Source organism: Corvus kubaryi, unplaced genomic scaffold, assembly GCF_017639235.1.
Source record: "Corvus kubaryi isolate FWS band 111438036 unplaced genomic scaffold, C.kubaryi_AGA036_p1.0 37387, whole genome shotgun sequence".
Lineage (NCBI taxonomy): Eukaryota > Metazoa > Chordata > Aves > Passeriformes > Corvidae > Corvus > Corvus kubaryi.
In genome coordinates, this window is record NW_024581129.1 from 5,738,447 (window position 1) to 5,761,495 (window position 23,049).

Below are 23,049 nucleotides of genomic sequence, written 5' to 3' on the forward strand. Positions count from 1 at the left end.
CGCAGGCGCGGGGGCCGCTCCGCCGCCCGCCGCGTAAACAAGGGCCCGGCGGGGATGCGGCGGGGTCCGCGCGGTCGCGGCTGAGGGGCGCAGCCTTCCGGAGGTGTTTCCTCGTCCTCCCCCCGCCGGACGGGGGTGGCGAGGGCTGTCCCGCCATGAACTTGGCCGGTCAGAGCGGTGACGCCGGCAGCGGCCATCTGCTGTTCGCCAACTTCAACCAGGACAACACGTACGGGGGGCTTAAGGGGGCGGGCTGAGGGGGCCCGGGCCGGGGAGGGGGCAGCTGAAGGGAGAGCGGCCTGGGGGGCCCTGAGCAGGCCTGGCCGCGGGGGGGGGGGCGTGGTGGGGTCTCCCCGGTGCCGCCCCGTCCCATGGCGGGGAGCGCCGCTGGAGCCGCCCCTTCCCGGGGCCTCGGGGCTGCGGTGAGGCCGGGGTCCCCCGCGGGGAGGAGGGCCGGGAACAGCCCCCCTGTGCCCTTGGGCTTCAGTGCGGAGCCGCGGGGACAGGCCGCTCCTCCCGCGGGGACACGCGGCTGTGGGGTCGTGGCAGCGTGTTGCCCTCTTCCTCCCCCGGATCGCTGTCCTGGGGAGCTTCTGCTCCTGCTTGGGAAGCATCGCTCGCTGTTCCTTGGGGGAAGGGACGGGAGGAGGGCTCCTGCTGCTCCTTGATGATGTCCAGCCCTAGGAGGGCCTGACATGAAGCCCCAGGTCTTCCAGGACTTGCAAAGACTTCATCCAAAAGTTCCTCGCAGCTGTCTTTTCATACAGCTATTTTATTGTCACCTGCTGTGTTAAAGAAGTGAGACAGGCTTGAAGGTATTTTTATGAGCCCATGCTACTTTTAGTTTTGCTTTTGAAAAGAGGCCTTTCTCTGATCCTTGGAACTGCACTTACTTGGGCTTCAGATGGTTCAAGCTGCACGTCTCACAAATTACTTAATCATTGCAGCATATTTAGATCAATTAGTGCACATTAGTTTTTATATGGGGTGTTATAAAGCAGTATTTTTAATTTAGGAACCCCCTATTAGTTGGGATTGGAGCACCGAGTATCATTTAAAGAAGGATTTGACTGTGTTAAATACCTGAGAGATGAAGCTGGGGAGTAAGAACCGAAAGAACTCGTACTCGAGAAAGGAGATTTTTTTTTTTTTTTTTTTAGGAAGTGAGTAAGAGGAAATGATCTCAGGTTGGCATCACAGAGTATAACCCACGTGTGTGGTGGAGGGTTTGTTTTTTAACAACTTGTTCTTTTTGCAAGCAACAATATCTTGCCCTCACGAGGGAGACCTGTGCCTGTCCTCAGCACGTCCTGTAGCATATGGGAGTTGTGAAGGTGAGAGGGTTATTTCTGGTGACTGCCAAGCTTGAGCAGAGTTACATCACAACAGGAGAGGCTCTGTTTGCTTTTGTAGGTTTTGTTGGGGGTGAAGAGATGAGCAATTGAAGCTGGATAGACTTGAGACAAGAGACTCTGGCAGTAAATAAGTTGTGGTAAATGATGGGGGGAGCAGTAGTGCTCTGTGTATTTGTAAGTAAATTATTATCCATATATTGATTCAAGCCAGAGACTTTTGCAACTGCTTTTCACATTTTTTCAGTGAGTGCCATATAGATCTCTCTCTGTCCATGTAAAACATGCCCAAGTTTTGCTCAGCTACCATTCATTTTTTACCTATTACTGGAAAAAAATCCCAAGTCATAATAACTAGGAGATTTGTCACCTCTTTAGTCTGCAGTTTATGAAGGTCATTATATACATTTTTGAAGTTCAGCTCTGCTCTCCAGTGTGGCACTTCTGCATTTTCAGTTGCACCTTAGCTTTGTGGAGAGCTTTATGTACCTGAAGATCACTGAGTTGTGATAAAAAACCCCACTTATTTTGAACAAGACAGTTGCAGGTTGACTTGAGAACAAAACCAAGACAAATAAAAAGAAAGCAAATATAACATAAACTTATGTAAGTGGGTTTTGGCTTGTACACCTTGAAATCTTTCTTGTAGGAGAGTGGAGGTGATTCATTTATAACTTTGAGTTTATAGGGAGAAAAAAGGGACACCTGGCTAATGATTTCTTTCCTGAATTGTGTGTGTTACTGCACTACTTTTTCCATTTCATTTTTGTAAATAACCAAAAAATCTTTTTTGGTAGCTGGTTTGGGTTGGTGGTTTTTTGGTGGGGTTTTTTGTTGTTTTGTTTTTTTTTTTTTTTATTTGGTGTTCTAATATCCATTGTGAATAAATGATGCTTTTAAAAAATGATTTATATATAAATCACCTTGAGATTAGCTGATGGGAATTTTGGTAATGTATCTTTTATGTGAGGCAGGCCTGGCCCGTAGATCTTTGCAATTACAGTTCTTGGACTACTTCTGTGTCATTTTTGAGTATTTGTGAATTCAGCTATCTGTTGTAGAAATGACAGTATCAAAAGGCTCCTGTTCATATTTTTGCCTCAAAATTCTGAGAATAATTTAAAAGGCCACTTAATTTGAGATTAATGAGGTGGTTGATGATGTGGAATAATCTTTTCTTACTAACAGTGTCTTAAATAAAACTCTCCAAGAAAAGTAGTAAGTATAAAACAAGTCTTGCAGATGTGTTTGTTAGCAGCTTCTCAGTGAAACACTTGTCTGATGTGGTAAGAGGCCCAAACAACCAAGTTGCATTCAAGTTCCTAAACTGAGTAGAATTTAGTGGTTGTGTATGTTCTTTAAACTGAAGTTTATTTGACTTTTTTTTCTTTTTCCCCACCCATGATCTCTCCTAGTTTCTTGTTTGAGTAGAGAAACAAGAAGGCAGCTCTCTGGGTTTATAGTACACTATTCTATGTATCTAGGAGATGACAGTTCACCAGGTGAGAAGAGCTGAAAAGAACTTACTAGGAATGACTTACACTTTCCCATGCTGGGCCTCAGCTCACCTCTTTTCAACTTCTACAGGTAACTGGAGCCCTTCTCCAGACAGGCAAGGTAAACAAATGTATATTCTTTCAGGCAGTATATGAAAGACAGGCTTTGTTTATGTCTGCCCAGTCAGTAGAGCTCACATCATGCTTTCAGGTGCTTCAGTAATTAGAAAAATTGCTGACAGACAAAACTGGAAAATAAATGACATGGGCTCATTGTTGTTACTACATTTAAAGCTTTTAACTTCACCTTAACGAGGTGCCAGTTCCACTCAGGCTTAACTGTGTCTTGCTTACCTCCACAGCAGAGCCAGTTCCTTGCCTTAGGAAAAGATGGGGCTTGTTACTGCTGAAAATAAGTGTCAAGCTAACTTTTCCTTGGTTTTATGAAGAGTTGGTAATTAGTTACTCTCTCCTGTAGGAAGATGAGCTTCATGGTGGCTCTCAGTCTTGGGAAATTGGATTGCTGGTAGTTAGGAGAATGTTGTCATAAAAGTTGCTGTTGCTTTTCCCAGTTGTTGAAATCCCTGGTGGCTGAAGCAGATATCCTCTATCCTGCTGGGTTTTCCCAGACTTGGCTAATATTCATTCATGTGCACCGTGTGTAGTGACATTGTCTCTTGGAATAGTATCTACATTATTGCAAGTGTTGTCTTGCCTGTTTATCCCACATTGCCCTAAGCTTTATTTACATGAGAGTTTTGAGTTATTGGCTGGGACTGGAACTCTGCCTGAAAATGCTTCACCTATAATGCAGCAGAAGCGGTTGGTTTGTGGCTTCTCTTTGATATAATGTTTTCATTAAGTGAAAACACAGAGAAGGGTATTCTCAGAAGATGTTAGTGTGCTTGTTTTGGACGTAGCCCTTTCCCCCAGTGAATCAATCATTGCACAACTCGGCATGACTGGCATTCCTTGATTGAGAGGCAGAAGCTCCAGCTTGCAGATCAAAGTGGTGCAACCGATCGGAATTCGGGTGTCCCAGCAAAACCCGGCAGTGGAAGCTTGTGGGTGGCCTCAGTGCTAGGTAGGTTTTACAGCTGTAGATCTTTAACAATGGATACTTGAGAAGAAAAACCCGAGTGCAGTTTGTATTACCTCAGGGAGAACTGCTAAAACTGAGCACAGATACATTTATGAAAAACTAAACACTTCACAAACTCATAGAGCTTTAAAACTCATAAGGGAAATGCTAATGGATTAGAAGTTTGTGACTTTTTAAGCAAAGCATAACTTCAAGAACCCAAAGCTTGTATGTATCTATATAATAGGTAAAACTTTCAAGCTTTAAACTGTTGCGCAGGTGTTCTTTGGAAATAACTTGCGAGTGGTGTTCAGGTTCAATTTACAAATACGCACCTACTTCCCCCACCCACAAAAAATAACCCCACCAAACAGCCTGCTTGTGAAATAATGCAAGTGGGCAGACTAGAGTAGTCACCTTTTTTTAAAAAATAAGTAATCGTGTGACAGCATTTGGAAACAAAGTAGTCACTGCAGTTTTAAAAACAGGCTCCTGATGAAAGGGAAGAGGAAACCTTGTGTTTGGACTTCTGAGGAAAACACTGGTGTGTACCTTATTGCCAAGGACTTCTTCAGGCTCTGCTTTCATTTATGTCTGGAGTTACACAAGCCATGTATCTGTCCGTATATTTCTTCTTTCCAATTTAATTCTGCCCATTATTTCCCAAATAAATCAATTTCGTTCTACATTGTGAGCAAATGCTGCTGTCCCTATATACAACCAGCATGCTTTGTGTCCCAGAAGTTGTATTCTCATTTCCTTATTCTGTGATGTTTGGGTCTCTGTAGTAAACTGCTTGTGGTGGGAGGAACAAGGGTTAGGTGCTGAGCATTCACTCCTCTGCCTTTGTTTCTCCTAGGTTCAGGAGAAAACACCCGTGATCCTTGAGGACAGGAGAGCTCTCTATTCCAAGGAGACTTTAAAGCTAAACACAGACCAAAAAAAGGAAGGACCGAGCGGTCACGTAGCTCCTACACTCAGGGAGGATAGCTGAGAGAGACAACCGTATGTTGTGTTTCTTGCTGTTGTTGCAGAGGGCACAGCAGCTGAGGGGGGCTGGCCAGAGGATCTGTTCCTCAGTGTGTGACCATTTGGATGGGGATTTGGCCCGAGAATAGTGATATTTACTTGCATTATGGACTTTCTGTTGTCCCAGCCTGCATGTTAAGTGATGAGCAGGCATGGTCTCCTTTTGCTGTAGCAGATTTAAGTTTGTGGGTTTTCTTTTAATACAAGAATAATGGGAAAATCTCCTGTGGGTTATCAGAATGTTGCTGACAAAAACATTGAATGTATGAAGTTCTGTATCTCTTTTCCAAATAATGACCTTTGATATTAAAATATGTCCATGAGATGTTACAGCTTTGGTTTCAGCAGATATTTTGGAGGGGGAAATAAAGCAAGGTACATTTCCATAGTAATTCCTTAGCAATTCTTATGTCTTCATTGATTTTTCTTTTATTACTATTATTTTCCGCCTCTTCATCGTAAGCCAAAATGTTTTGTCTGTGGAAATTTACATTGGTTTTGAAATGAGGTGGAACATTAGTATAATGAGACTGTATAATAATGAAAGTAGGCTTAATTAACCAGTTATTTAAAGTAGTAATGACTTTTAGAGTCATGTTTATGCTGCAGCTGCAACTGATTTAATCTTTGAGAGAGCTGTCCTTGTTAGGAGCTTTCTGATTAATGTAGAATATTTCTGATTAATAGTTAAGGTCCTCTGCGATATGGAAAGGGAAAAACTGGTTTTCTTCCTTCTGTATGTATATTAAAGAAACAAAAGAAAACCTTAGGATTCTAATCCAGCTGAAAAAACTTGTTTCTAAAGAGCCAGAGAGATTGAAGCAGCTGATTTCCCCCTTTAGGTGAGTGCACTTAGAGTGAGTGTCAGCATCTTCCAATGAGTGTGTGAAATCTCACAGCACTGTTTGCTTGATGAAGATAGTTTTAATTATTTATGACAGCCACTCTTGAAAATACTATCAAGATTTATGTAGTCTGGGATCAGACTGCAGCATTATCTCTGGAAAAAGTGGGTAAACACAGTTCCATGAATCATGGCTATATTGATAATTTTGTACTGAGGAGACAACCTTCATGATGAAATAGCTCAGAGTCTACAGTCTAAAGTGTCTAATAGAGGCTACATAACAGAGCTAAAAACCCACATGTCTATGGCATAATGTTAGAAGAAAAAAGGCAGTTTTAGAGAATATTTATTTTATTTTCAATTTCAGTCTCTCATCAGCTTCTGAAAATTAGGTGTTATAAAGCATAACACCTACACTGTGAAAGGAGCTTCTGATAAACCACAGCAGCTTCTTGTTAGCCACTCTCTATCTGAGCAAGAGCTGAATGGCTTATTGATCATATTTCTTCCCCATATGCTTGCACATTTTTTTGGAGGTGAGGTAATTTTGGCTAAGTCCTTGTTTTGTGGATTTGGCCATTTAGGTGGCTGTGGGATGTCTTAAGGGCTTAAGTGTAATATCAGTGCAGGGGAAGATGGGAGATTTAAATCACTGTGATTATGCTGGTATAATTCAGCCTAGTGGGTTCTTATTACATGTAAAAAGCCTTTTTCCAGTAGTTTCATAAGAAGTAATTTGAGAGTACATTTAAAAATACCAAGCCAACAAAGCAAACCCTCCAAAAGCAAGACAGCTGTTCTAGAAGAAAAAGGGGTTATTTTGCAGTTACACTTGTACACTGAAATGGGTTTAATTATCTTGACTTGAACTGCTTCGTGTAAACAAATAATTTGTGACTTCATCGCTTCAATCCTGAAATAAATAACAAAAAACAGTTGTCATGGATGGAAAGGTCCATTCTATGCTGCTGCGTTTTGGGTTCTCCTCAGTCTAATGATTTTTATCGTGTACACAGTTCTTTTTTTGCCATTGTCTTAAGCTCATTTGAATGAGGTGTAGTCATAGGACAAGAAAAATGGGCTTCCTTACTGCTTTCAGTGATCCTGTCAGTAAAACAGTGATTCAGCAGTATTCTGTATTTACTGTAAGTACAATTCAGGAATCAATTCTGCCTAGTAATACAGATAGCTGCTGTGTGGAGTTCTCCATGAGGAAATCATCCTGTGTCTTTTGGGGATCGTTCATATTGCAAGGAGTCTTGTGACTCCATTTATTTTTAACTCTGTGGACTGCTTGTTTACCTTTGAAAAGTGACAGTTTTAATGTCATTCTTTGTCAAACTTTCTTTTGAGGAAAGCAGTATATATAAGAAAAGCTGACTTACTGCTTTATTTTACCAAATTAGAGTTTCAGGAGGTTTTTTGCACAGAATGTCAGTTTTCATTGAGTTGTACAAAAGTAGTTGAGCAAAACCACTGAAGTGTCTTTGGTGATTAATCAGATAGAGACTGCTGAACATACTGATTTTGTCTGAAGGAAAATTAAATTCAGTATTTCTAGGGTGAGTTAGAGGAGAAGCAACAAAATTTTGTTTTATGATTGCTTCTCTATCTTTAAGCCTAATATGTTTTTTTAATATCTTGGTTATTGAATCTGTGGAATCGAATCTCTTGCCTGCATGGTGCATATTTTAATTTGAAGGTTTAAACCTTCTCAAATATTATTTCCTAACCAGATTGTGCCAGTTGTATTTTCTTCTAGAAGAGGAGATCACACCATCCTACAGAAGTTGATTTTGTAGCTTGGGATGTTAATTTCACAGGGTGAACTATTTGAGGAGCAATTTTTAATCTTCTGGGTATGCTGAAGTTTAAAAAAGACTCACTTTGGAGCCACGAGTGGAAAATACAGAAAGAACGTGAAATGTAGGAATCTTCATTGTATTCCAAATGCAGCATTAATTGTTAGTGCATCTGAATCTAGAGAATCATCTTGCTGAGTTCAGGAAGGCATTTTGGCAGGCTGACTGGCAGGGTTGGATTGGAGCTCTGTGTTGAATGACTTGCCACAATTTAGTGTATCAAAATGTATTTTATTGGAATTTAATTAGTTTTTCCTTCATGTCTCTTGGCAGTTAGAAATATATGGACTATAAACATACTAATGCGCTTCTGTAGAACTGTATTGACTGTTAATTTTCTTTATCTGTGGCATAAAATCGTCCTCCACATGGGGAGGGGAAACAAGAATGAGCCATTGTCTGCTGCCTTGATGTGTAAAGACCTGCAAGACAGGCTAGAGGTTTTTCTAGCTTAAAATTTAAGACCTGCCTTTGACTCTGGCTGGAAAAGCAATTAACTGGTCTGTGAGCTAAGTGTGAAAATTGAGTAATGGAGGAAAGAAGGGGTTTTAGTTAGTTTTTTAGTGTTCTGCTATTGTTAAATCTCTTTAACATCAGTGACTGGCACTTTTTAGAGGGTGCCTCTGATCAAAGATTCAGTATGAGTATTTGTAAGACTGAGACCTAACAATGGAGGTGCTAGAACATCATCACCTAAAGCCAGAGAAAATTAGAGTTGGCAGTTTTTAATTACTTTTTTTTTTAATGTGAAAACTCTTTTGGGATGCTTGGGGACAGTTACCCTGTGAAGAACAAAAATCCCCAGACAGCTCAGTTTAAAAGGTCTTGGAGGTCACCTCTAATGATGAGACAATGATGTAATTGGTTTGCATTACATTATTCAAGTCATCATCTTTCCTCCACACTGAAGCTTTTAGCCTGTGTGAAGAAATCACCGGTGAGAATTGGGCAGTAGGTTCACTTTAGGCTGTGAACTGTCATTTCGTAAATGTGAAGCAGAATTCCACATCCAAATTCTGTAATTCTGAAGCTGTTTGGTCTAATCAGATTTGAGGACGCTATCTGTGTCTGTTGTGGCTTTTTTGGACAAACTTTTCATCGCTTTCCTTACTGAGCTAACCCAGCTGGAGGTTTAGAAAGGGGTAAGAATCTGTCCAAGGGTAATCACAGCTGATGTCATTCGTGTTCCTGACTGGCTTGTTTCTTTTGCAGATCCCTTGCAGTTGGCAGTAAATCAGGCTACAAATTCTTTTCTCTTTCTTCTGTGGACAAATTAGAGCAAATCTATGAATGCAGTGAGTATCTTTTTTTTTTTCCCTCTCTTTTTTAATCCCCTCAGTTGGCTTAATGTGGGAAGAATAAGAAATGTTTCATTTTTTCACAGGTTGTTTGAAATTGGCCTAAAAGGAACCTTGAATGTAAATATGACACAAATACAAAGCAGTGATTGAGGGCAGGGTACAATTATAAATCAGTTCTGTATTTAAATTTAGCTGGTATAGTGTGAAATTCGAGAATAACGAGAACTCTGCTTTTCTAATTTTGAATCCATTAGACAGGTTACATAGCAGCTGGACATAAAAAGAATAATTTACTCATGAGAGAGTGTCTTTTGGGTCTTTATACTGGGTGTTGGGGCATGGAAGCACTGATAATGCTTTTATCAAATAAGAAAACAAAGACTTCATTATATATTTTTCTATCCTAACATTTTCTGGTAGAAAATTATTCTTTAACGTGATAGCTGCAGGCTTGCTCATCCGAAAGGGTGAATAATTCAGATTCCCATAACTTCTCAACACTGATCACCGTTGAGTAGGATCTGAGATGAAATGGAGGGAAGCCTGAGGGAGAAGTGGTATTCCCTGTTCTGCCAGCAGTTCATAGACTTCCCTTTTTTTTGGTGCTAATAAGTCAACTATGAATGCTATGCATGCTTTCTTGTAAACTCCATGTGAGCAGGTGGTACCAACTGCTGTGATGTCAGCATTTATAGTGGGGATCCCATGACAGAGTTGTCCTCAGACTCCATTCCCAAAGTGACCTGACCCTGTGGCATCTTAAGTTTGGAAATGGGGTGTGATTCAGATCACCTATTACCTGGGATGACAGCCTGCTTCTGTACACAGTCAATGGAGAGAAGTAATTGTGAGGTTCAAATTAGGTACCTGTGGTCAGGTTAAACTGTGTTGCAGCTACATCTTCCTATTTGAGTCATGGTCTGGTTGTACTGGTTAGTAAGTGGCTTGGATTCCATTTTCTGCCATGTAGTTTATGTGCCTGACCTCTGCAGTATGTCAGGCACTTACAGTATCTGGCCTGGTATCACCCCAGGAGACTCGGTGAAGATGATTCCTCTTACACAAGACACTGAAAAATATCCCGAGAGGTCGGCTGCACTGTGCAGGACTGCATCTTCTGGGTAGTCCTTGAGAGAAAAAGTACAGGTTGGATAAAGTGCCTTGTTCAACATCTCACAATAACCTGATAAAGCAGTTGGAATTGGAATTTTGACCTGCTGATTGCAGTCTTGTCTTCAAATGGCTCTGGGATGCTTGTGTTGACTTAAACTCTTTGATATTTTAAGTTTTCTGAATGTTAAGTCCATGAAAGCTGAGCACAGAGTATGAGATAACATTTAGTAGAATGTTTTGGGTTGGAAGGGACCTTAAAGATCATCCCGTTCCAGCCCCTGCCATGGGCAGGGACACCTTCCACTGTCCCAGGTTGCTCCAAGCCCCTTCCAACCTGGCCTTGGACACTTCCAGGGATCCAGGGGCAGCCACAGCTTCTCTGGGCACCCTGTGCCAGGGCCTCCCCACCCTCACAGGGAAGAATTTCTTCCATATGCCTAACCTGAAGTTCCCCTCTATGAGTTTGAACCTGTTACTCCTTGTCCTCTCACTATGGAAAATTCAATGGTTTGGCCTGTGGAAGCCAGACAGTCTTGGCTCAGAGCAGGTCGAAATATTGAGAGCCGTTCATTTTCTTTGTATGAGTCAAATAATGTTCAGTCTTGGACTTGCAAACCATGCCTGTTAAAACTTGATATGAGGGTGGAGGGCTTCCTGTGCATTGGGTACCTCCTTTCCTCAAGGAAACATATCTTGAGGCCTCCCAAACATGGTGCCTCCCACTTCCCAATTTAGTTTAAGTGGGTCTAAAGACTTTTTGTGTTGAGTGAGCACTGTTAAGGACCCCTCCCTCTCTTCTGGAAGATTGATCTGCTAACTCTTGTGTAGGTGTTTAAACTAAACTGCAGAATATGCCTCAGCTGTCTTGGGTTTGAGAGAAATAAAAAAAGCCATGGGAGATTTGGCTGCTCCCATCACTGACTTCTCCTGTGACTGCAAATCTCCTGACTCCCTGAGCAGTTGATCCCACTGTAAAAACAAGCATTAGATTGGAGAGTGCTTTAAGGCTTAATGAATGCTTCTAACATGCTTTATGTTCTTGGATTAAAAATGGAATAAAGGCACAGCTGATCATAATCTAGCTGGCTCTAACTAGCTCTTGTCTGTGATGCTACATGCTTGTGTTTATGAAACTAATCTTGTTATGTGTTTGCTTGTTCTCCCCTCGATGCTGAGACTTAATTTGTTTTGCAGTTCTTTTTGTTGTTACTCTGTTTTGAACCTGAGTTTCTGGCAATGCTCAATTGTGTAGTGTAAAGGAGATAATATTAACAGAAGAAAAAACCGTGAGTAGCAGCATTGCTATAGGGCTTTAGTGCTGCTAAAGGTATGATTAATTCAGGTCAGCTGAATGTAGGATGGGCAGTATAGCCTGGTACTCTCTTGAATAGGTGCTGTTGGGAAGCATAAATTACTTGGCAGCTGTGAAGAGATTTTATCTCTTCTTCCTGTTAAAGGAAGACAAAGGAGCAGAGGTGCATCCTGTATTTTTAAAGTGAATTTAATTAAATGCCCATCACAATGTCTTTCTGTAAAGCTAACTGTCTGTATTGTAGTCTTTTATGGTGAGGCTGAAGGATTATCAATACCTTTGAGGCATTTTGCTTATTGAAAATTTTTTCTTCTGTCTGGTTGCTTAGTTGTTGATAGTGCTCTTCCCTGTGTGCCTTCCCTGCTGCCCACCCTTCCCATCACAGCAGCATAGGAGAGCACTTTTTCTATATGAATCCCTGCTGCTGTTCCTCTTCTGAAATACCAGTTCTCCTGCCTGCCTGGGAGGGTGACAAATCCCAGAAGCTGTGTCTGAACACTGCTATCCCTGGATGGGGAAAGAAGCTGTGCTCGCCCTGGAGCAGGGAACAGTCAGACTGTGGATTTTGGGTCTCTGTGTGCTGGTCTTCTGACTCTTGTAAAAGGATGTCATCATTTTGAAGGAGTCCAGGCTTAGATGGAGAGCTGATAACCCATCCTGTAAAATATTTGAGAGTCTTTTATGTAACTACTCTGATTCAAGGAACACAGACCTCTGCATTTCAAAGTCTCTACATACATTTATTGAAGCAGATTTTTGTGTTTCTTTTTCATGTGTTTTGTGTAGTATCGGGAAAATGGAGAACAATTCCTTGAAAACAAAGTAATTACTAAAATGCATTATCTCTGTTGCTCAAGAAAATTGAATTTTCAAAGCCTCTGTGAGCTATTATGTCTTCTCTGGAAAAGTACTGTATTAAATACAAGATGCAGATAAAAGTCAATTATGTTGCATGGAGTACTGAAAGCGCATAGTGTAAACCTGCTCCTTTTTCATAAGCAGGCTGTTTCTCTCAAAAAAATGTAGAACATTAAATATTTTGTGTTCATTTTCTTGAAATAAACTGCCCAGAAAAAGCACTTTGAAAGCAGACACGTCCCACACTGATAGCAGTGTCATATTCTGAGAATGTTGAACAGAACTTTTTCATGGAATTTCTGTCACTGCTGATGGGAACAGTGCAAATTAATTACTTAATGTTTCTCTTGGCCAAAACAGAAGCCTTCAGAAACAAGCTCTTTTGGGTTGTTTGGTTTGTGTTGTTGTTTGTTTTTTTTAACTGGCAGTTTTATGGTTTGGAATGTGTTAAGCATTGAGCTAATCCAGAAGCTGACTCCTGAAAAATTTGTTTTGATGGATCAAGGCCAAAGGCTCAAGTCCCTTGTCTTGATTGGGTTCTGTAATGAAAGGGCAGGTGTAGCCCATGGCTGTGAAAGAGCTGCAGAGCATGGTAAAACCCTCTCCTGCTTCTTGCTGCCCTGAAAACTGTGTCTGCTGTGTCCCTGGGGCTTTTGGAGAGGAGCTTCTGGGGATGGGAGAGGGAGGCACAGATACCAGGATAACTGGTGGTGGGACTTGGCCTCCTGCCAGCTTGGTCCAGTGCTGGGGTATAATCAAATGCTGTGGAAGTGCTTCTTTGCCAGAGATCCTGCACTCTCCTCCCTCCTGCTGTCTTCCTCACGCAGGGATTTGTGTTCCTCCTTTGCTTTCAGTGCTCCCATGGTAGAACACTTGGCAAATCTGATGTTTTATGGCTCTGCATGAATACTGGGCATCAGTGATTCCTGCACAAATTGCTCTTAGGGCCTGTCAGGTAAAAGATGGTATGTGTGAAAATGCTAATTGGTGGCTGCAGCAGTCTTGTGGCAAATGAGGTTTACCAGCTTTTTTGAGTACTGTAACCTTTCTTTCTTCATGGAGAGGTATATGGAAATGCCAGGGGTTTGGGTCATCAGAAACCCTTGCATACTTTAAAAACAAAACCCAAATACACCCACAAAAAAAGCCCAGGAAACATTTGCTTTCCTAGATTTCTGCAGAGATAAAAAAAGACTGCAAAATTCTGGAATTGACAATTTTCTGGGTTTCGTAGCTTTGGGGCTTTTTTTCTGTTGGATTCTGGGCATGGGGGAGTAGACACTGTTCTGAAACATTAACTTGTGTGACACCTTGGGGAAGGGGGAGGAAATCTTTGGAAATCAGCACTCACTGTGTAGATTTTCTGCTTTCAAAGCCTGTCCCGTCACCCACTTTGACTCTGAGCTGTTGTGGCAGAATGTTTGTGGTGTTAGGCTGTATTTTTACATAGACTGAATCTATGATTCTGTGATTTTCTTAGACAGTATTTCCTGTTGATGTGCATCATTCTTCCTCCCCTGAAATCTCCCTCTGTATTTTTCCCTCGTTCCTGTGATCCCCCAGCTGATACAGAAGATGTGTGCATTGTGGAGAGGCTCTTCTCCAGTAGTCTGGTGGCCATAGTTAGCCTTAAAGCTCCACGCAAGCTGAAAGTTTGTCACTTTAAGAAGGGGACAGAGATTTGCAACTACAGTTACTCCAACACCATCTTGGCTGTCAAACTCAACAGACAAGTGAGTAGTGATTTTGCCTAAGTGGAAATGTGGGAAAGGGGCTGTGGATCTTACTCTGGCACTTCCTCTGCTGATTGGTGTCTCTTCCTTTGGTGACAGAATTGCTATTTGAAATTTACTTTTGCTTTTCCAACTGTGGCTTCTGTATGGTATCTCAGTACTTGTATTTGGTTAAGCATTTTTGGTTCTATGCTTATGTATTGACATAGGAAAAGACCCTGAGTAACATGGACATGCTTTGAATAGGAGGTTGGACTAGAGACCTCCTGAGGTCCCTCTCAGTGTGAATCATCCTTTCATCCTAAATGTGAAAGTATGTGAGACTAACAATTTCTCTTCAGGCCAAAATTTAAAGTTATCTATTAAATTCTTAACTTTTTAAGTACTGTTTGCTGAATTCTTCTCAAAAAAATAAAATTTTTTTAAAAGGCACTCGGTGAATTTTTTGAGTTAAGTAGCTGGAAGTATAGTTCACTGTATTAATAAATCATTAGTAGGCTCTTCAGCAAATACAGACTTCTCTGTCTTTAGTCAAACTAGAGAGAATGGCATCTGAAGGAGAAAATCTTAATGTCTGTCTTTGCCCCCAAAAACTGAGTGTGGGAGGAGGGGTTTCCTGTTTAAAGTCATGAGAGAAATAGCGGCTAATTTGATTTCTGGCACAGGGAGTTAGTGTTAAATGAGTAATGTCTAGTTAGTCATCCGTATGTAGTCTACAAAGTGTAAATGAGATTATGAACTTAATAAGAGTTTAAAAAAAAAAGCCATTCACAAATGGTTGTGGAGACATAATAGGCTTTATGAATGGTTAAAAAGTCTTGTCTGTTTTCCCTGTTTAGCAGAAGCAGAAAGTAATTTCCATTATTTACACATGTAAATTGGTACAGAGTAAGAATTAAGTGAAGGTTTCTGGCTTGCTGACTTAAACTAGTAATGGGAATGACTTCAGTTTGCACTGGTGAGATTGAGGGAAGTGGGGTGCACTGGTCAGTTCAAGTGACCACATGCAGTGTGTGTGTCAAGAGCTGGATCTTGTGTATCCTCTGTCAGACTCCTACTTCTCATCAGGTGGTACAGCCTCTTCTCTTTTGGAAGGTACCTGCTGCATTTTGGCATAGAATTTTTTTAGGATTGATAAATACATATAAACTCCATTTCCGTGTCAGCATTTTGTCCTCTTTCCCTTTTCTAGAGGCTGATAGTATGTCTGGAAGAGTCTCTTTATATACACAACATACGAGACATGAAGGTATTACATACAATCAGGGAGACACCTCCCAATCCTGCAGGTAAATACAGTGGTAGAATCAGCAGAACTCTGAAAAGTGCTTTCTGTGTCAGTGTATGAGGTTCCCTACAGGGAACTGTTGTGTTGTTAATTCTGCTTTCAAATAAAATAACAAATACGAGTGTTGTCTGAAAGCGTACTTGTTTGATCCAGCTGAGAACAAGTAGCAGACTCTGCCTTACACTGCATCTTCCCAGTATTTTGGTCTCCTGGAGTAGTTGTGTTGAAATGTTAGAAAAAAACAGGAGAGAGAAAAACTAGATTTTGACAGCACTTGGTCTGTTAAAGACTTTGTCAGGTTAATGCTTTAGGAATCATGGCAGACACTGGGAAGTTCTACTGTTTAATCAGTTATTGTAACTCTCTTGCTATTCTTCCTTTTCTGTTTTATATTAAACTTATGGTAAATAGTTGAATATGTATTGCAGGTTGACTCTGAGATTACTCATCTTTGGTTCTATTTCTGTTGATAATTTGAGTTATTTTTGTGACACTTAAGCACAGAATCAGAAAGTTTTACTGCATAGGTCTTGGAATTTGCCTGTTTCTAATTCTGTTTCTGCATCCCTTCTAGGGTTGTGTGCTTTATCAATAAACAATGATAATTGCTACCTGGCCTATCCAGGAAGTGCAACTATTGGAGAAGTACAAGTCTTCGACACCATCAATCTAGTAAGAATCTTTGAATGCTGTTTTCACCTCTAAAGATGCAGATTTTGAAAGTTACTTAACTTGCTCAGAGAGGAATTACTGGACGCTTAAGTTTCTGTGCATCAATTTGCAGCACCTCTTGCTTCACAGAATGTCAGCAAAGAAAATACAACTGCTAATACTAGATTTGATGAATAGAATTGGGCATCTGGGTGGAACCAAGTAATTTCTATTTGAATTGTCTTCCTGCTGCTCGTACTCTCTATGCATATGCTGCAGTGATAATTTTATGTACTTAGCAGTTACTGAAAAAGTATTGAATCTGTTGTCCATAAAGTAAGACCCATATTTGCCTTGAATGTGCTTAAATATGCAGTCTCAAGCTGCACACATGTAGCTTTTAACCTGCACTGTTCTAAGGTTCTATTTTGTTGATTTGCTGCAGAGAGCTGCCAATATGATCCCAGCTCATGATAGTCCCTTGGCTGCTTTGGCATTTGATGCAAGTGGTACTAAACTTGCCACGGCCTCAGAAAAGGTAAGGGAGATTTTGATTGCCTTGCCAATATTGATAAAAATCAAATTTGTTGTTAAGTATTTTAAGTTTGTGTGTGCCCTGTTCCATGTGCAAGTGCCAGAAAAGAAGGCTTACAGTTACAATGGGAAATCTGAGTTAAGATCTGTTAATGATATTTGACACAATTTCCGTGCTGTGAAACGTTGGATAATAAGGTTATTTAAATAAAACATTTTAATCTGGCTGTAATTAGGGCAGTCCTCTGAGTGTTCCTCCCTTTAGTGCAGGATGCTTATTAGAAATTAGTTGTCTTGTTTTGATGCTGCCTTCCTAATGAAAACAAGACAGTTAAAATCCAAATAGAGAGAAGTGCCTCGCTAGTCTTTGGCATGCGATGACAAATCGTTCATGAAATGTGTATAAATTAGAGAGTCTGAAGCCTCTGCTCTTTGAGTAATAAGCTTAGACTATAAAGGTATAACTGATCGCATCTGATAAAGGCACAAAGACATCTCCAAGTGACTGCACTCGTGGTACTTGTCTAGTGTGGTCGTTTTCATGATCAAATATGGTGAGAAGGGCTGGTTTTGATGCACAGCTTGTTCTCTACATTAGTAGCTCCCACCTCTTGTTTCTGTACTCTTCAAACACATCCTACAAACAAGCTCCATAAATACTTCATATAGTATCTGGGGTGCATCGCAGCAATGAGTCACCAGCAAAGTGGTTTGCTGCTTCTAGTTGTACTTTGCTTGCTAGAGCTAATACACAATGAATGAACTTGAAATGAAAAATGATTTTTTTTTTTTTTTCTTTACAGGGGACAGTAATAAGAGTGTTTTCCATTCCAGAGGGACAGAAACTCTTTGAATTCCGAAGGGGAGTGAAGAGGTAAAGTTCAGCTGGGTTAATTACCTGATGCTCATTCCTTATGGTTGATTTCCAGTATGTTCAGCAATTGAGCTGGCATCCTGATTTTTTGCTTGTTTTCATCTTCATTCATCCCTGCATGTATGCTTATAACAGTTTTCAGCTTGAATGTTTTCCAATTTCATTCCCTTGGACTTGACTATTCTACAAATCAATCCTGTCAGAACTGTACTCCCTCTTGCCTTTTAAAAATTTATTGGTGAGGGAACTTGTTTAGAGTGGGTCACCTTTTGTAGGATATATTGTATTCTTAGGGCAATTGGAGGCAGTACATCTAATATTCTCACTCTCTTCTAAATCCTTCTAATACTGTGGCCATTGATAGCCATTGTAAAATGGTGGTGTGGTTTGTGGTAACAGTAACTCTCTAGTTCTACTCCATACAGGGGTAAGACTGAGTTCAGATTGTTACTAATTGATCCCATATCTGGTAAACATCAGAGCTGAACATCATTAATCTTATGCTTGAGTAGCCTCAAGAAATTATCAGAGAATTCAGAATACTAATTATTTAAGAGTTTTTTTCTTACTTGCAAAGTAGTGGTGACTTTAGAAACCTGCTTAATTAAGCCAAATACTTTTACTTCATTGTTTTTCATCTCTTTTTTTTTCCCAGGTGTGTGAGCATCTGTTCATTGGCTTTCAGCATGGATGGCATGTTTCTGTCTGCATCCAGTAACACGGAGACGGTGCATATCTTCAAACTTGAGACTGTGAAAGAAAAGTAGGTTTCAAAGGTGCCTTAGATTTTTCAAGGAAAAGGTTTAGAAGTTGACTGTACTCAATAGGATGAGTTCTCCAAAGTGTGGAGAGACTTCCTTTGAACACTTCTGTAAAGTAAAGGGCATAAGAAGTCACTTATGAATCAGCAACTGCAGCTGAGCTGTGTACTGTTCTCCCACTGAGTAGAAAAGGTGGTTTTCTGCCAAAGAGAACTTGGCCATCCTTCACAGAGGAGTGTGGAGCAGTTTTAACGTTTTCAGTTACATTTGTTTCACCTCCCCTGATATCCATATGGGAAGAGCTATCTCAGCAATGCCTTCCAGCTGCATATAGGGGGCTTTAAAAGGCACCAGGTTGTAAAATGTTCCTATTTATGATTTGAGAGGACAGTCTTAATTACATTTCAGTGGAAGTTATTGGAAACAATGATTTGCTTAGTGATAAACAGATTAATAAAATCCTGAAGCGTGGCGCTTCCCAGTAGATTCTGCTCTTGTATAATGAATGTTATAAAATGCAGTCTTAAATGCAGAAATATCAGTTTACAATCAAGCATGCTTAAATAACAGGCTGAGAGTATTGGAGGACACATTTTGTCCTGCAGCACAAATGAAGTGCGTTAGAATTCTCAAGGGTGTTAGTTATTTCTGAAGAGAAAGAAGCTGCTTAATATCTTTAAAAATAAAATGTTTTCAAGTGTTTGCACACTTTTCTCTCTAAGGTGAAGGCAAAGTTGGTCACTTTTCTCTTCTAATTTGTAGACCTCAGGAAGAGCCTACAACCTGGACAGGTTACTTTGGAAAAGTGCTGATGGCCTCAACGAGCTATCTGCCCTCTCAAGTAACTGAGATGTTCAACCAGGGTAGAGCCTTTGCTACAGTCCGTCTGCCCTTCTGTGGGCACAAAAACATCTGTGCACTTGCCACGTGAGTACAGAAATGGAGCCTGCCCTCCCCACCCTGCTGGCTTGTTTGGGCTCTGGAGAGGCAGCCACTGTAAAACACAACTTCATCTGCAGCAGAGCACCTGTGATCATTCCAGTTTAAGAGCAACGTGTCAGAGCTAACACCTCACAGTCATGAGAGAGGAGGAGGAAAGGGCATAATATTTGGATAGGAATAGCCCATTTCTAAGTGTTGTTTAGAGATGTCTTCTAAAGGTGTCTTAATTTTGGAACAAGAATACTGAGAACAGACCCATGGGCTTTTATGGCATTTGCTTCCATTAGTGCTGTGGGGAATGATGCTGTATGTTGTTAGTGAATTGCAAAATTAGGCAATCCAGCCTAACCATTAAAGAAGTCTTTGAAAGCAAGTTCATATAATTCTTGTCTCTAAAACAGCGTAGCATTCATTAAAGTTAATTTTGAGGACTAAATCTAATCTTTTATGCTGTCTTCCTCAAAGGCAGGTCCCATTTGGCACAGCTACCAAAGCAATAAGATGAGCAGTAGTAAACTTATTTTGTGGGGGGTTTATAATTCTTATGCTAAATTGACTTCATGTCTGTACTCTCACTCCTCTGATCTCAAAGCACCCTTTAAGCAATAATTAAGCTTTGTAACATTTCTCAAATAAGTAAATCCTTCCCGTTAGAATATTCGTCTCTGGAGTTGCACAAAGCTTGATAACTGGACGGTAACTTCTCAATCTATTTTACTGAGTCACATGTAATTGCTTGATTCCTGTGGCATCCTGTTAGCCCCAAAATGTGGTTATGCTGTAATTTTTTTACACACAGTTCTTTCCTGGGTGCTCTAACTGTTAACAGCATTCCCTGTCTAGGAGCAAAAGTGCGGAAAATAATGCCTTAAAGTCATAGAATCGTTTAGGTTGGAAAAACCCTCTAAGACTGAGTCCAGCCTTTAAATCATGGGAAGGGAAGGGAGTGTGTATGCTATTTAATAATCTGTTAATTAATAATCTGTTAATTAATAACCTCTCCTCTAAACCTTTCTAGAATCCAGAAGATCCCTCGTTTGCTGGTGGGAGCTGCTGATGGGTATCTCTACATGTACAACCTAGACCCCCAAGAAGGAGGCGAGTGCACACTAATGAAGCAGCACAAGTAAGTCCACATTAGCTGAGAGCTGTTGTATTTTATTTCTTCTCAAAATCCAGTTTGTTCTCAAACTTAGTTCTGTTCTAGAAAAGTCTAATTTACAACAGCTCATTTCTTCAAACTAATCTTTTTCCAGACCTCTGATATGAATGAGTAACTTCAGAATCCCCCTGAGCCTTCCTTCTAGGTATCCACTACACCAAGCACCGCTTTACCAGCAGAAATTTAACCCTGTCCCAGTGCAGGGAGGGATCAATCGCTGTTCTCTCTGTGGTCCTGTTTCCTCTTGGCACTTTGAGTTGAGTTACTTAAACAAGAACTTGAAACGAGTGACACCGTCCTTTTCATCAATAAATGAAGTGGTTACAAACATGAGAAAGATCTTACTCTGACTTCACAGAGGGGAAACTGGCCTATGAAATTATCCCTGTTCTCTCTCTGCTGGTGTCCTTATTAAACTTCCTTTTGCATATAGGCCAGGCAGCTGCTGTTCTGTAATAGTACTGTAGAGCACTTAGAGAAATAGGACAATGCACTGTTTTCCAGTAAGAGTTGGCAGGAAAAGCTGGGGTAATACTGTCAAATTACTTGATCAATCATAGAATTAAAGATAATAACTCATGATGATAATTCAGGTTTGCAGCTTTGGTCAACCTACAATTATGGTCAAAAATCATACATTTATCTGAACATTTTAAGGCATGATCTCTGGTTAGGGATGAAGTAAAGCCTCATAGAGGGAAGCTTTTACCAAGCTGTTAATCTTTGAAGTGCTCTAATTTTTTCTCTAGAGGGTTTTCTAGTATCTGTGTATGAAGCAACCACTTCTGCTGTGGACAGAGCTCGAGGCAATCTATAATATTGCTGATTGGAATGGGGTTTTTTAATCATGCAGTCTGTTTTGAGTCGTCTTTTCCTACTATGAGCTACTAGGACTTAGATCCTGATGCTGTGTCAGAAGCAAACACGATGCTGATGAGTCTTCAGAGAAATACCAAGTGTTATCAGGTGCCTTCTTGCCAGGCCTCTGAAAAGGAGGGACCAACTTCCTCCTGTTGCATTTCTCTATATATTATTCTTGCACATCAGATGAAATATTTTCCTGTAGCTGCCAGCTCACGCTGCCTTGTGCCCAGGCGGATCACCTCTCCAGCTAACCCCTCTCTCCCTGGCAGGCTCGATGGCAGCATGGAGCCCGCCAACGAAATTCTGGAGTCTGCATCCCACGACCGGCCCTTGGTAGCGCAGACGTACAGTTCCGCTGTGACTAAAGGTACATACGTGCCTTCCTCACCCACCAGGCATGGTAAGGAGAAGGCTGGGAATGGGGCAGGGAGCACCTCTGCCTGTTGCTTCCTTCTAGATGGCTGCATGAGCTGGTCCACGTCCGCACCGAGCTTTGCGTAACCGTGCGTGTGAGGTGGAGCCTTGGTGAGCAGTAGGAAAAGAGCACTTGTGGTGTGCAGTAGCTTTCTGTAGCTGGATCACTTGTCTTTGCTGCTTTCTGGGTAGAGCTTTTTCTGGAGTTGTGGTTGATTGCTGTAGTGATAGTTTCAGTACTTGCCACATGGTTCTTGAGGCAGTTCTGCACCCAGACCTTGTGCAAAGCATCTGAATTATAGCCCTGCTCCCTTTTTAACATTTTTTTTTTTACAAAAGGTTGATAAATTCTGCAATTGTTCCTTTATGGGAACAGCAACCTTTTAGCCTGATTCACTGCTCTGTTAAATCAAGAGGATGAGAACTTGGTTAATGCTGCAGCTCTCCAAGTCAGTGGAGCTTTTGCCACGTCGGGCACCCCAGTTAGTGCCTCGCTGCAAAGGGAGGACAGTCAGCACATATCACGTGTGTACTGCACTGCGTCAGTGGAGACTGAAAACATCAGCCTGCCCAAAGCTCCAGTATGCGTTGCACACACACAGGAGTTTAATTTTGATCATGAACTGCTCTTGGCTTTGGAGAAACACAGTAGTGAAACAGAGTCATGATAAAAGCAAACATAGGGTGGCAGTGAAACTATTTCAAGTAATGCCTGGTACTTCAGCTCTCCTCATTCACTCTGGATCCAAGCCTTAGTTTGTTGCTGCTGATTCCCCAACTCCTTGTTCCTTTCTCTCCAGCCTATACGGATGACCTGGGTGCTGTGGGTGGAGCTTGCCTGGAAGATGAAACCAACTCACTTAGATTGGACGAAGACAGTGAGCATCCCCCCATGATCCTTCGGACAGACTAAACTTGGACCTGCGGACTCACTCCTGAAGCAGAGAACACTGGCTTGATGTTTCTTGAGGAATCTCGTGTTATGCTGCTATGAACTTTGACATGAGTTGGGAGAGAGGATGACAGACTCTTACAGTTTTAAGTCGTAGCTGTAGTTCTAATTCTATACAATTGGAAAAATATATGGTTTTCAATTCAGTGGCTTTTAATCTTGCTTATCTATTTTAGCTGTGTTTATTTTTTTTGTTGCCAAAACCTGCTGTTTGTGCAGCCCTCAGAGCCTACTTAGCTTTGCATGCGTTCATGTGCCAAGCAAGCATACGAGGGGGAGAGAGAGAAGCCACTTTATAACAAACTCAAGTTTGTATTTTTTTTATATATGTATATAATATTTAGCCTATATAAGGAAGGAGTAGAGAAGTGGTTCTGGAAGCTGAGACTAGTTCTGCACTGACAAAGGTCCAAATGGTTTCCTGTGCATGGGCTTGCAGGCATACCTAGTGACTGACATGCAACCTTTCAAATGCAATGGCCTGTTTTTTTGGGTTCTCCCTTCCCTTTCCTGGACCATTTTGTTAATTAAAATTCCTTCTGAATGTTGTGTATTTGTGGGACTGTTCTGTTTGTTGGGATGGAAAACTGGAAGTGTTTCCCTGCGTAAGGATATAGAATATA

The 23,049-nt window shown here is 41.1% G+C and overlaps 1 protein-coding gene across 6 annotated transcripts; it reads left to right on the forward strand.

Annotated features, from left to right (window-relative positions):
* Window positions 1-22,975, forward strand: WIPI2 (WD repeat domain, phosphoinositide interacting 2). Of its 6 annotated transcripts, none has more exons than XM_042037582.1 (13): window positions 1,320-1,334; window positions 8,880-8,962; window positions 13,106-13,206; window positions 13,815-13,984; window positions 15,177-15,273; window positions 15,847-15,944; window positions 16,369-16,461; window positions 17,261-17,331; window positions 17,987-18,094; window positions 18,855-19,019; window positions 20,053-20,160; window positions 21,330-21,460; window positions 22,275-22,975. In XM_042037582.1, the coding sequence occupies exons 5-13, from the start codon at window positions 15,228-15,230 to the stop codon at window positions 22,385-22,387; spliced, it is 933 nt and encodes a 310-aa protein (XP_041893516.1). In that variant the 5' UTR covers window positions 1,320-1,334; window positions 8,880-8,962; window positions 13,106-13,206; window positions 13,815-13,984; window positions 15,177-15,227; the 3' UTR covers window positions 22,388-22,975. The 6 variants fall into 6 exon arrangements, with proteins under 6 accessions (XP_041893512.1, XP_041893514.1, XP_041893516.1 ...); XM_042037581.1 differs by lacking the exon at window positions 1,320-1,334 and adding an exon at window positions 4,789-4,934; XM_042037578.1 differs by lacking the exons at window positions 1,320-1,334; window positions 13,106-13,206 and adding an exon at window positions 1-229.
* Window positions 22,976-23,049: the final 74 nt, after the last annotated feature.

What these genes read in the sequence shown, in the direction of transcription:
- WIPI2 (XM_042037577.1), top strand. Translation starts at nt 5,697, where the DNA reads ATGTATATTAAAGAAACAAAAGAAAACCTTAGGATTCTAATCCAGCTG. An exon ending in TCTTCGACACCATCAATCTA is followed by an intron (nt 15,945 to 16,368) that starts GTAAGAATCTTT and finishes GATTTGCTGCAG; the next exon opens with AGAGCTGCCAATATGATCCC. An exon ending in TTCCGAAGGGGAGTGAAGAG is followed by an intron (nt 17,332 to 17,986) that starts GTAAAGTTCAGC and finishes TTTTTTTCCCAG; the next exon opens with GTGTGTGAGCATCTGTTCAT.